Source organism: Propithecus coquereli, unplaced genomic scaffold (genome assembly GCF_000956105.1).
Source record: "Propithecus coquereli isolate 6110/MARCELLA unplaced genomic scaffold, Pcoq_1.0 Scaffold42, whole genome shotgun sequence".
Taxonomy (NCBI): Eukaryota; Metazoa; Chordata; class Mammalia; order Primates; family Indriidae; genus Propithecus; species Propithecus coquereli.
The window spans coordinates 1904995-1918759 of NW_012149952.1; the positions used below are offsets into that span (position 1 = coordinate 1904995).

Consider the following 13765-nt stretch of genomic DNA (forward strand, 5'->3'; position numbering starts at 1 on the left):
AAAAAAAAAAAAATGCACTTAACCCATCTCCCTAAGATCACCTTTGGTATCGAATAATCCCTTCATCTAGAAGCAATACCTGCAGGGAAAGGACGCAGGACTGGTGGGTTTTGAAAGGGAGCCGGGGCGGGAGTAGTGACATGGGGCGGCGGGGACACCCAGTGAAACACATAACCGAAGCACGCAGTCGTTCCCATGGGCAGCAGGTGCGCGGTGTGGAATCCTGGGAAAATAAATCACTAAGGTACACGAGGGCTGGTGACGTAGAAAACCTTACAGCCTAGAATCCTACAAACAGAATTCGGGATTTCACAAGCACTGGATTCTAGACTCTGAAAATCCTAGAACCTCTAGAAGCAGAGATTCTTAGAATCTTAGAAGCGAATTCTAAAATCGTAGAGTCCAGAGTCTTAGACACGTAGATTTCTAGAATCTTAGACTCCTAGAACCTAGAAGCATCAACTCTTGAAGCCCTAGAATTCTAGACCCTTAGAATGGCTTGTCAAAAAAAAAAATCATTTCCACTTTTATTTATTTATTTTTTTAATGGAGCCATAGATTTCAAAACACACCTTGAAATGTTGTCTGGCCCAACACACTCTTTTCACAGAAAACTGAGATCCCCGAGAGAGAAGCGATTCTCAAGATCTTAGAGCAAGTTAGAGATCAAGGTGGGATTTGAAAAGGCCAGAGCTCTTTTTTCCCCTCCACTCGGCACAGATATTCCCAGGGACCCAGCCTGGTGACGAGAAAGCCAGGGGTGCCCGTCTCTGCTCCCCCCTCCCTCTACTGCCCCGTGTCTCTCCCTCCCGCCCCCACAGATGGCCCGGAGCGCGTGGCCATCCTCCAGGACTCCACCGCCCGCACGGGCTGCACCATCAAAGTCGACTTCAACACATCGCTTACCCTGTGGTGTGTGTCCAGGTCCTGCCCGGCGCCCGAGTATGTGTGGACCTTCAACGGGCAGGCCCTAAAGAACGGCCAAGATCACCTCAACATCAGCAGCATGACAGCTGCCCAGGAGGGCACGTACACGTGTATTGCCAAGAACGCCAAGACCCTGCTGTCCGGATCCGCCTCGGTGGTGGTCAAGCTCTCTGGTGAGTCACCCCCAGCCTGACCACCACCCCCTCCTTACGGAGGCCCGGTCAGACGGTGAAGGTTAGGCCACCATTTGCCCAACAGAGCCCTGGGAAGCGGTGGATTCCCAGTCCACGCATTGCAAAAGTGACAGAGTGGCATATCAGGCGGACCCCCTCCTCCTCTGGATCCAAAAGGAGACAGCCCATGCCCTGTCACCTGGAAAACAAATGGCAAATCAGACCCTCTCCCTTGAGGGGTGACAAAGTGAGAAATGGGTCACATGTCCCACGTTGTGGGGTGGCAGAGTGGGAAACCATTCAGATGTCACTTTATGTGGGTGCCCCCTGTTCTAAATGCAGTCACCAGCTGCTTGGGGGCTTGACCCTTGTCACAGGGACAGCTGAATTTCTGTGCAGCCAACTAGAGTCCCCAGTTATCTGGCCCCGATGACGGCACGACTGGAAAATCACAGCCCATTGTTGGCAAATGGAGAAACAGCTGGGGAGGCATTGTCTTCTTGTTTCTGTACTAAAACGACCTTGGGGCTGGGAGCAGTGCAGACAGCTGGTGTTTTCAGGGCCACTGGGATCCTCAAGGGACATTTTCTCATCTGCCGGAGATGGTGTCCTGAACATTGCAGCCTCATTAATTCCACCTCTTTCCCTCCCAAGTGGCCATCACCCCTGGGGATGGAGGGAACAGTCCACCCTCCCTCCCTCCCTCCCACTAACAGGCTGGGTCTCATCCAAAGGGTGGATACTCTTTCACCCAAAGCAGAAATGGCATCCCCAGAGGTAAGTGTACCTCCTGCCCCACCCGCCGGGGCCTTGGCAGCTGGTCTTGGCAAGAGACAGGGGGATGGACAAAATGACCTCAGGCACTACTCCAGTCCTGCCTATGCAGGCCAACGTGGGGGCTACCCAAGGTGTGCAGGTATGTGCAGAGAATGGCTATGATGCCCCCAAGGGCCTCCAGTACTGTCAGCAACTCTGTGGCAGGTGCTGGGAGAGAGACAGAAGAAAGGGAGACGCCACCCTTCCCCCACCTTGGGAAGACTCTGACCTGATGGAGGAGACACGGTCTCTGCCCTTGGAGAGATCGTCCTGGGGCAGGGACGCATGGCCCCTTACTCAAGGAGCTGCCAGTCAAAGAGAAGCAGCGATGCCTCATCCTGCATGGGCTTCCAGGCTGTGATGGGGGCGATATGACACCCACTCTCAGTGAGCTTCCCGTCAGATGGAGGAGACACAGTCCACACTTGGGGAGAATTTCCATTCTGATGGGGAGATTTGGTCTCTAGGAGACATGGCCCTGTTTTTTGAGAATTCCTAGTCTGATGGAGGAGACACCGTTCTCACCTTTGGGGTACTCCTAATCTGATGGAGGAGTACAGGCCCCCACTTTCTAGGAATTTCCAGTCTGATGGAATAGACATTCTCTCCCAAATGATGGGGTCCCCAACTTGATTGGAGAGAACCAGCAACAATTTAGAACTTCCCAATCTGATGGAGGAGACAGGGCCCCCACCTTGTAGGAATTTCCAATCTGATGGAGGAGACGTGGCCTCCCACCCTCTAGAATCTTTCAATCTGATGGGGGAGCTATAGCCCCACATTCTGGGGTCTCTAAGTCTAATAGAAGAGACACAACCTAAGGGACACAACTCCCAACCATCTGATGGGGGAGACACAGCCCTCATATTCTAGAATTTCCAATCTGATAGGGGAGACATGGCCCCTATATTTTGGGAATTTCCAATCTGATGGAAGAGACATGACTTGACCCTGGAGAGTCTTCCAGTTGATGGGAGAGATGCCCCCCAAAAGCTGGAAATTCCTAGCCTGCTAGGGGGGACACAGCTCCCTGGCAGTCACGGTTGGGACACAGAATCCACCTCCACCACCTCACAAGTCACCTCCTTCCTCGGTCTCCTTCCCAGCACCCCACATGGGGAGCGCCCGACAGCTGGGGGGAGGCAGGTGAGCCGGCCGGGGGTGGGAGGGGGGCGCCGTGCCAGACGCAGGCCGGGCTGACCCAGTGCCCTCGCTCTCTCCCCAGCCGCAGCAGTGGCCATGACGATCGTGCCCGTGCCCGCCAAGCCGATGGAGGGCCAGGACGTGACACTGACCGTTCAGGGCTACCCCAAGGACCTGCTGGTCTACGCCTGGTACCGCGGGCCTGCCTCCGAGCCCAACCGGCTGCTCAGCCAACTGCCGTCGGGGAACTGGATCGCAGGCCCCGCACACACGGGCCGGGAGGTGGGCTTCGCCAACTGCTCGCTGCTGGTGCAGAAGCTCAACCTCACGGACGTGGGCCGCTACACGCTCAAGACCGTCACGCTGCAGGGCAAGACGGACACCCTGGAAGTGGAGCTGCAGGTGACCCGTGAGTGTGCAGGAGGGGCGAGGGGCTGCCCCTTTTCAGACAGGGGTTCCCAAAGGGGGCTTTTGCCTCCTCCATAAGGCTGGGGGACATAGACCAAAGATGAGTATGCCTCCCCCTTCAGACTGAAGGGAGCGACCTTGTCGCCTCTATCTGACTCGGGGGTCCCCAAATGGGGTTCTGCCTCTTCTACCAAACTGAGGACCTAGACCAGAGGTAGATAGACCCCCTCCATCAGACTAGGGCTAACAATGGGGCTTCCATGCCTTCCCTCTCGTATAAGAGGTACACCAAACTGAAGGTTTTAAAAAAGGAGGCATAGTCTGAGGGGGAGGCATCCTTTTCCTGAACATAGGTGGACCCTAAAACATAGGAGATACCACCTCTTTCACCATTTGGGAAAATGGGTTAATAACGAGAGTTTACCTCCCCTTTCAGACTGGAGGGATAAAGTAAGGGTAAGTCATGCCTCCCTGCTCAGGCTGGGAGATGCTAGACAGGAGGATCGTGTCTCCTCCTTTCTATCACACTGAGAGTGGGGACAAAATTTCTACCATCAGACGGTAGCATCTAATCTCTGAAACTGAAATAATGATGATCTCCTCCATTAGGATGGAGGCTTCTGGGTGTGGAAATTGTGTCTCCTCTATCAGACTGGGAGTTCCCAGAGTCAGGGACCGTGTCTCCTCCATCAGACTGGGAGCTCCCAGAGATCTGTGAGGCCATGTCCCTGCAGCAGGGTCGGGTGCCACCCATTAGCTCTCAGACACTGGGGACTAGATCATTCCCTGACTCTGGAATCCTGCCTCCCCCATCAGGCTGAGCACTCTCAGAAGCCTTGTCCCTAAGTCAGGGATGGTGTCTCCCTGCTCAGACTGGAAGCTTCCAGTATCCAGGACCCAGCCACGGTCAGATACCCTCCTTCACTCACTCGCTGATCAAACCCTGGTTTTCTGGGTCCGTGTTAGGAGAGAAAGCCGTTCAGTGGCAGCGGGCCACCCCTGACAAAGCCTCGGAATTCTTTTCACCCTGTCTCTCTTCTCACAGTCAACCTCCCTCCCTCGCACAAGGACCAGCGCCACCTTCCTGAACCTGAACCAGGCACAGGCTGAGCGTGGGGCGGGTGGGGCCACCAGGAGGCCCGGGGTGGGCAGAGGAGCAGGAGGAGTGGGGGCCCGGGGGCCTGGCCCTCCACCTCCCTGACGGCCTCCTTTGCCCCCCGCCCCATCCACCCCCGCAGTCCTGGAATAGCAGCGCGGCCATGGAGATTTCTGGAGGGAAGAGCTCTTCGTGTCACCCTCCCATCTTCTCCCCTGAGAGGGGGACTGCTTGCGTCCAGCGAGGATGCCAGGCTGTGGTCCTGCTGTTCTCCTGCTTCCACCCTAGAGTTAGAGCCAACAAGGCCCTACTCCTTCGCTGGGCCGTCGGAGAGCCACGGAGGCCATAAACGTCCTGGTTAACGCATGTGTGTGTCGGCCTCTCCTTCCCCCACCGCCAACCCTGCCATTTCCTGGTGGCCGCACTTGCCTCTTTCCCACCCACGATTATTCTCAGCCTGAGTGAGCACGTGCAGAGGGATGCCCCAAAGCACAGGGGTCCACACCCCACTGCTGGATGACAGGGCCTCGGATTATATCTGAGGGTCCTGCTCCCCAGAGGGCCAATGACTGGAGCACCAAGGTTCAGTAGGACACGGCCCCTGCACTACAACTCACTGTGCCACTCAGGGCCCTGAAGCAGGGCTGCTCGTGCTCAGAGAATGACCACACTTCTCAGGAAGAGTTCCAGCACCTTCTGGTCCTCACTCATTTAATCAAAAATGCACCTATGTGTCTTCCATTGTCCTGGGATCCCCCCGTGTCTCTCTCAAACATCACCTGCACAACCCTAAAAATATCTCCCTCCTCCTCTAGCCACAAAAAAAGACCCTGTGAATAAATGAATGCAAATGCAGTGGGGGGTAAAGAGCTGGGGACTGGGAGCCCGAGTGTGTGTGTGTCTTCTAACTCTTCTCACTAGCACAGTCTGAGCCGCAGGCCCCACCCCGCCAAGATGCCCCACTGGAGAGAGGCTCTTGGTATTGGTCAGCAGTGATGATGGCAGAGTCCATGCCTGGGGTGGAAAGAGAAGTTTGGGCATGGTGGAAAAGGACTTTCTGGGGATGACCATGTTGACTTGGGATGGTGGGCAGTAACAGTCCTCCAGAATGAGAGCTATAAAATCTGGATCATAATCCTACATTTGCCATGGATTACCAGAGCCTCAGTTCGCCCGTCAGTAAAAAGGTGTGGACTTGAGGTAGACCAGAGTTTTCCAAACCATTTTAAAAAGCCTCAGAACCCTTTCTTCAAATGCAAGTTTACATGGCAAGTCAATGTATTATTTAAAATAGCAATGCAACAAATGTAGATATCAATTCAAAAGCTATACCTCCCATCTCCCCAAAAGTTTCTATACACTCGAAAATAATTTCTTACATCTAAATAACATTTGTAGTATGGAGGCAATTAAAATGCAAGATATCAACCAGAACCAAATGACAGTGAAACACTTTATATGGAAACCTGTGGGATGTGGCCAAAGCCATACTTAGAGGGAAAATGATAGCTTAAAAGCATTGAGGGTACCAAAAGAAAAAAAACTTGAAAATGAACGAAACAAGGTTTCCACTCAAGAAACGAGGGAAAAGTCCACAAAGTAAACCAAAAAGAAAAAAGGTAAGGAATTAAGAAAGGTAAAAGCAGAAATGGACGGCATGTAAAACAAAGCATAGTTAGTCAATAAAACCTAAAGCTGATTCTTTGAAAATGCCGATGAAAAAGACAAACTTTTTGCAAGTGTGATCAAGAAAAAAAAAAAGCATAAATAAACAATACAAATAAAGAGACAGAGGAGATGAATATATAAGATAAATGGGTCTGGTTGAAGTGGAAGGTGCTCAATAAATATATATGGAGGGAAGAGGGGCCTGTTGGTTGCTCTCCGCAGCCACTCCCCTCCCCTCTTCCACAATGCAAGCACTGCCTCCCTCCATAGAACCTGGACATGTCAGGTACTCACTTTCCCAGGATGCCGGGCAGCTACAGGTGGCCATGTGACCGATTCAAGCCAATGAGGAAAGAGATGGCCTAAAGTCCCACCCACTGACTCCACACCCCCTAAGGGGGTTCTAAGGGAGCTTTATGGAGTTTGAAAGCGATTATCTTAGCTCATGGTTCCCAATGTAGGGTTTCCAGCTAGGATGTGAGGGTGGATTTGAACCCATACTGTTAACCCCAACACTATCCAGCCCAGAAAAAGGAAATGGCATCTATATTCCCACCCCCCCCAAGTTCAAATAAGAGTCACTGACATATACAGAGCCAGAGGCTAGGTATACCAGTTAGAATTTCTCTTCAGTGGCTAGTAAGAGAGATTAGAAATGACACAAATAATTAGAGGAGATCCATACATAAGATAAAAGAGAAACTGGGATATATAGGCTATATGTAGCTTACGTAGGTAGAAGATTCTTTTTCTCACACACAAAATATGCCCAGAAGCAGATTGTTCAGAGCTGGAATGAAGGCCACACAGCATCGTCAGAGACACAGCTCTTTCTATTTCTCTCCTCCATCATCCTTAGCTTGGGGCTTCCATTCTCTCGAGCATCTCATGGCCCAGTATGGCTGCTGGAGCTGCAGCTGCCTCATCCATGTTCCAGGCAAGAGCAGAAAGAAAAGGACAAAGGGCAAAAAACAGCCCCAAGCCAGTTTGTGGACTGTGCCCCTTTTAAGGAACTTTCCCCCAAATCCCACTCAACAGCTCCCCTTACATTTGATTGGCCAGCTCTTAGTCACGTGGCCAAACTAGCTGCAAGGGAAGCTGGAAAGTGCAGACTTTTCATTGGGTATATTGCTCCCCCAAATAACATCAGGGCTCTGGTATTAAGGAAAGCAGACAGAACAAATCCCAGATGGGCAGCTGGCAGGCTCAGCCATGCCAGGCCCTGGAACTCCTACCTCCCCAGCTAAACAAAATATCCTTTCTCACCTAAGCCCAAGAGATTAAGAGCCACAGCCCCAGTAGCGGGGGGTGTGGGACAGACTGAGGAGCTACAGATCCCAGCTGGGGTTTCGTGTAATCCATGCAGAATGAGGCCAGCAGCAGGGCGGGGAGAGAAGGAGGGAAGGGGGAGGCAGCTCAGGTTTCTAGGACAAGCCAGATCCCATATCCTCAGGGTGTGGAGGCTCAAATGTCCCCAGGACCAAGTCTCTCATCCCTCTGGGCATCTCTGGGCTCTTCTACTGAATCCTCCCCAAGCAGTCCAATCCCCTTCTTTAATAGTCCAGGAAAGAATAACAACAACAAACACAAAATAATAATAGCTCCTATATCTCTAGCATCGGTTTTGTCCTTTCTCATGCACGATCTCAATGAATGCCTACAAGGCTTATGAGTAGTTACTGCCAGTTCACGCATTTTACAGGCGAGGAAACTGAGGCACAGAGAGCCGAAAGCTTGCTCCAGTTCCCACAGTTCCCTGGGTCCTGGGTAGAGGTGCCAGTTGGTGAGTCTTTTTCATTCTCTAGCAGGTGGAGGCGGGGGGACAAGGGCACACAGTTCTGAGCTCAGACAGAGCTCAGTTGGCCACTGTTAGATGTGGGACCTTGGGCACATTGCCTTTCCTCGATGTAAAATAGAGATAATGATAGTGCGCACCTCCTAGGGTTGTTGAAAAGATTAGATGAGTTCATACAAGTAAAGAATCTGGCACACACGTGCTCAATAAATGCGTATGAGCCACACACACTAAGGTGTTAGCTTTTGGCAACAGGCAGATGGAAAAACCAAAGATAACATTTTTCTGCAATGCCTTCTTCTTGGGGGACTTAATTAACCCTACTGCACAGGTTTGCTTCATTTTATGTAATCCATGATGTTCTTAAAACTGTAATCACTGAGAATGGCTTACAAGAAAAAAATAATAAATGCATATGAGCTCTTAGAATCACGACACTAATCGTCATAGGTTCCAGGGTTAGGTGCTCCTAGCACACATTCTTTGACTTGCCTAAAGCCTCCTTTTGAAATGGGCTTGCATTTCCCAAATCTCCTAGCCGTTTATTAAGAACACACATCCCAGGCCCCCACCCGGACCCAGGGAACCTGCATCTCCAGGGAGGGGACCTGGAGGGGGAACATTTAACGGAAGTCTGGGGTATTTTTTTGGTTTGGGAGTTTGGGGGCTTTTGTTGCGGGGGCGTTTTGCCCAAAAAAATGGAAAGTGAGACACAAAGAACGGGAGGTGACTAGGTGACCTGCCCACAGTTACTCAGCCAGGAAGTGGCAGGGCCAAGATTTGGCCCAGAGAGGGGAGGAACCAGCCCAGGATCATACAGCAGGTTTCAGGCTGAGGGCTGAGACGGGCCCTCCTCTGCCCTGGGGAGGTCCATACTGGCTCCCCACCTCCCAGCAAAGCCACAAAGCCTGGAGGGTGCTGGGAGCCCTCAGACTCCACCAGCCATGAGTTGGCAGGCAGACCACACCTCTCTCAGCCCCCATTCCTTCCCCCTTGCCCAAGAGGCCTTTTCTCAAGTAACTGCAGTGGGGAGGGAAGAGGACGGGGCGGGGTGACCTTGAGGCCAGAACACACAATGGCCCAGGCCCTCTCTGGAGCCCCGCCAAGGACAGGAAGGAAGCCTGCCTGTTTTTTTCCACGGACTGGAATGTTGATTCAGGATGGAGAGAAAGGAGGAGGGAAGGAGGAGGAGGGATGAAAAGGAGGGAGGAGGAGGGAGAAAGAAGAGGAAGGAGGCAGGAGAAAAAGGGAAGAGGAAAGGGTAGGAAGAGAAGGGAGAAAGAGGAGGTGGAGGAGGAGGGATGAGGGAAGGAGAAGGAAGAAGAGAGAGGAGGGGGTGCCTGGCATCAAGGTGCCAAGGCCAGACTTTGGGAACCAAGGATGGAGTCTGGTCAACGTCAGCCCAACCTGAGACGCAATGCAGAGTCCAGAGAGGGCACCCCCCACCCAAGGTCACAGAGAATCAGGGTGGCTGAAGGGCCTCACCTGTGCTGCTAACCACTGTCAGGAGCTCCCTGAGTCCCTCCAGCAAACTTCAAAAGCAGGTGTCATTGTGCCCATTCCTCAGAAGAGGAAACTGAGCCCCCCAGAGGTAAGGTCACTCTTCCTGGATCATCTCCCCTTTGGATCACAGTCAGAGTCCTTACTGTGGCCTAAGGCCTGCCCACCCCTCATTCCCATCCTCGTCTTGTTGCAGCCCCGCCGGGTCCTATTGCTGCACAGAGAAGACCCGATTCACTGAGACAGCAGGGGTTGCAGTGGAGAGTTTAATATTGCCATGTGCCAAGCGAGGAGATGAGACGAATTTCCCAAATCTGTCTCCCTTAGAATTTGAGAGAAAGGGTTTTTACTGATAGTTTGGCAGGCAGAGGGCCAGGCAATTGGGTCTACTGATTGGCTGGGTTTGGAACGAACCCACCGGGGTGTAGAAATTGTCTTCTTGTGCTGAGTCAGTTCCTGGGTGGGGGTCGCAAGACCAGTTGAGTCAGTTCCTTGGTCTGGGCCACTGATCTGGGTGGGTCAGCCAATCCACTGGAATGCAGGGCCTGGCAGATATCTCAAAAACTAGCCTTAGGTTTCACCAGGGTGATGTTATCTACGATGTTATCCAGGGGACGTTTCTATCTAAGGTTAAGAATCTTCATGATCACCATCAGCTGTGTGACTCCTGAGTAGCAATTATAGGAAAGCAAACTAGGGGACAATGGCTGGTTGTTATTATTATTTTCAACTATGCCTGTGCCTTTGCAGAGTTTAGGCACCTACCACAGTTCTCACTTGGCACCCCTTTATTAATTTACAAAGGGTGGTTTCAATCTCCTCTCATGTACTCCACTGCAGCCACACTGGCCTCTTGGCTGTTGTTTAAACAAAGCAACTCCTTCATAAGGGCCTTCGTGCTGGCTGTTTCCTCTGCCAGGAATGCCCTTCCCCCAGGATCTCTGCTCAAATGCCACCTCCCCAGAGGGGTCCCCTGCATGCCCAAAGTTGTCTAGCTTTGTTCTTCACAGCATCTATCACAGATACACACACCCAACTTTACATTACATATTTTCTTTCTTCAACCATTCATTATCTGTCTTCTCTGCCAGACTGTGAGCTCCATGAGGTAAGAATTTTATCTCTTTTGTTCACCATGGTGTATCTATCATCTAAATCAGTGCTTGGCATACAGTAGGTGCTCAATAAATAGTGGTAGTAGTAATAACGATAAGGAGACTTGACCTACCAGGTAATAAAACACACCGTAGAACTATTGTATTAGTTATCTACTGCTGCGTAACAAGTTAACCCAAAATTTAGCAGGTTTATATCTCACAGTTTCTGTGAGTCAAGAATCTAGGAGTGGCTTAGCTGGGTGCCGGCTCAGGGTTTCTCATGAGGTTACAATTAAGATGTTGGCTGGGACTGCAGTCATCTGAAGGCTTACTGGGGCTGGAGGATCTACTTCCTGGCTCACCCACATGGCTGTTGGCAGGGGGCCTGAGTTTCTTGATACATGGACCTTTCCATAGAGCTGTTTGAGTGTCCTCATGACAAGGAGGTTGGATCCTTCCAGAGTGAGTGAGCCAATGAGAGAGCAAGGAAGAAGCCACAGTGCCTTTTATGACTTGGTATCAAAATTCACACACCATCTGCCATATTCTATTTGTTAAAAGTGAGTCACTAAGCCCAGGCACATTCAAGGGGAGGAGAATTTCTCTACACCTTCTGAGAGGAGGATTATCATAGAAGTTGTAGCCATATTTTAAAACCACTGCAGCTAGAATAATTAAAACTGTGGAATTAGCAGAAGAACCAACAGAGATAGTCAATGCTGGAGGACTGTCTTAGTCAGTTTGGGCTGTCATAACAAAATGCCATAGACTGGGTGGCTTAAACAAAAGGAATGTCTTTCTCATAGTTCTGGAAGCTGGGAAGTCCAAAATCAAGGTGCTGGCCAGGTAGGTTTCATTCAGAGGCCTCTTCCCTTGGCTGTACATGGCCACCATCTTGCTGTGTGCTCACATGACCTCTTATTTGTGTGGCAAGGAGAGGGAGAGAGAGTGTTGTCTCTGGTGTCTCTTCTTTTAAGGATCCTAATGAAATCAGGGCCCACCCTGACCTCATCTAACCTTAATTACCTTCTTATAGACTCTGTTTCCAAATACAGTCCCATTTGAGGACAGGGCTTCAGCATATGAATTTGGGAGGGGGAAGGGGACACAAATAGTCCATAACAAAGGGCAATACAAGAACAGAGTCACTGCCTGTATCCCTTGCTCAAAGAACAGTGCCAGGCAAATAATTGGTGCTCAAAAAATATTTGATAAGTCAATGAATGAATGAATGAATGAATTCAACCACTGTCTGTTGAGTGTGTACCTTATGCAATTTCCGTGTGACGTCATGGGAGCACGTACTGACCAAGACAGCTGGATCCCTGGCCTCATAGAGCCCAGAATGGGAGGCAGATGTCAGGCAGGTCCATAGACAGTCAAGAACGCAATCCTGTTTACAATTACCACCAAAAAAATAAAATACCTAGGAATAAATTTAACCAAGGAGGTGAAAGACGTCTACAAGGAAAACTATAAAACACTGATGAAAGAAATTGAAAAAGATATAAACAAATGGAAAGACATCTCATGCTTATGGATCAAAGAAGTTAATATTGTTAAAATGACAATGCTACCCAAAGCAATCTACAAATTCAATACAATCTCTATCAAAATACCAATGACATTCTTCACAGAAATAGAAAAAAAAAATCCTAAAATATGTATAGAACCACGAAAGACCCCAAACAGCCAAAGCAATCCTGAGCAAAAAGAACAAAGCTGGAAATGTCACACTAGCAGACCTCAAAGTATACTACAAAGCTGTAGTAGTGAAAATGGCACAGTACTGGCATAAAAGCAGACACATAGACCAATGGAACAGAATAGAGAACCCAGAAATAAATCCACACGTCTAATAGTGAACCTATCTTCGACAAAGGTGCCAAGAACACATAGTGGGGAAAGGGTAGTCTCTTCAATAAATGGTGCAGGGAAAACTAGGTAGTCATATTCAGAAGAATGAAACTAGACCCCCACCTCTCAACTTATCCAAAAATTAAATCAAAATGGATCAAAGACCTGAATGTAAGAGGTGAAACTATAAAACTATTAGAAGAAAAGATAGAGGAAACACTTCAGGACATTGATCTTGGAAAAGATTTGATGATTAAGACCTCAAAAGCATAGGCAACAAAAAAACAAAACAAACACACGCCAAAAAAACCACAAAAAAACAGCAAATGGGATTACATCAAACTAAAAATCTTCTCACAGCAAAGGAAACAATCAACAGAGTGAAAAGACAACCTACAGAATGGGAGAAAATATTTGCAAATTACTCATCCAACAGGGGATTACTATCCGGAATACACAAGGAACTCAAACATCTCAATTGCGAAAAAACAAACAGTCTGATTTAAAAACAGGTAAATGATGTGAAACACATTTCTCAAAAGAAGACATACAATGGCCAGCAAATAATATATGAACAAATGATCAACATCCCTAACCATCAGGGAAATTAAATGCAAATCAAAACCACAAATGAGGTATCATCTCACCTCGGTTAGGATGGCTATTATCAAAAAGATAAAAAATAACAAATGCTGGTAACGATGCAGCAAAAAGGGAACTCTTATATGCTGCTGGTGCGAATGAAAACTAGTAGAGCCACTATGGAGAACAGTATGGAGGTTCCTCAAAAAAACTACAAACAGAACTACCATATGATCCAGCAATCCCACTGCTGGGCATTTATCCCAAAAAAAAGGAAATCAGTACATTGAAGAGACATCTGCACCTGCATGTTTATTGCAGCACTATTCACGAGAGCCAAGATATGGAACTAACCTAGGTGTCCAACAGCAGATGAATGGATAAAGAAAATGTGGTATATATACACAATGGAATACTATTTGGCCATAAAAAAAAAAAGAATGAAGTGCTGTCATTCAAGGCAACATGGATGAAATTAGAGGATATTATGGTAAATGAAATTAACCAGAAACAGAAAGTTAAACACAAAATGTTCTCACTCACATATGGAAGCTAAAAAAAAGCTGATCTCATAGTAGTAAAAAGTAGAACAGAGCATGCTAGAAGTTAGGAAGGGTGGGGGGAGGAAGGGGATAGGGAGAGATTTGTTAAAGGATACAAAATGACAGCTAGATGGGAGAAATAAGTTCTAGTGTTCTATACC

The 13765-nt window shown here is 49.2% G+C and overlaps 1 protein-coding gene across 1 annotated transcript in view; it reads left to right on the forward strand.

The window, feature by feature from the left end:
- Window positions 1-4925, forward strand: part of CEACAM16 (carcinoembryonic antigen-related cell adhesion molecule 16) — a 7775-nt gene extending 2850 nt beyond the window's left edge. The window contains exons 4-6 of the mRNA XM_012653360.1: window positions 822-1100; window positions 3142-3468; window positions 4706-4925. Coding sequence (XP_012508814.1) covers window positions 822-1100; window positions 3142-3468; window positions 4706-4716 — 617 coding nt within the window. The 3' untranslated portion in view covers window positions 4717-4925. The remainder of the gene's footprint in view (window positions 1-821; window positions 1101-3141; window positions 3469-4705) is intronic.
- Window positions 4926-13765: the final 8840 nt, after the last annotated feature.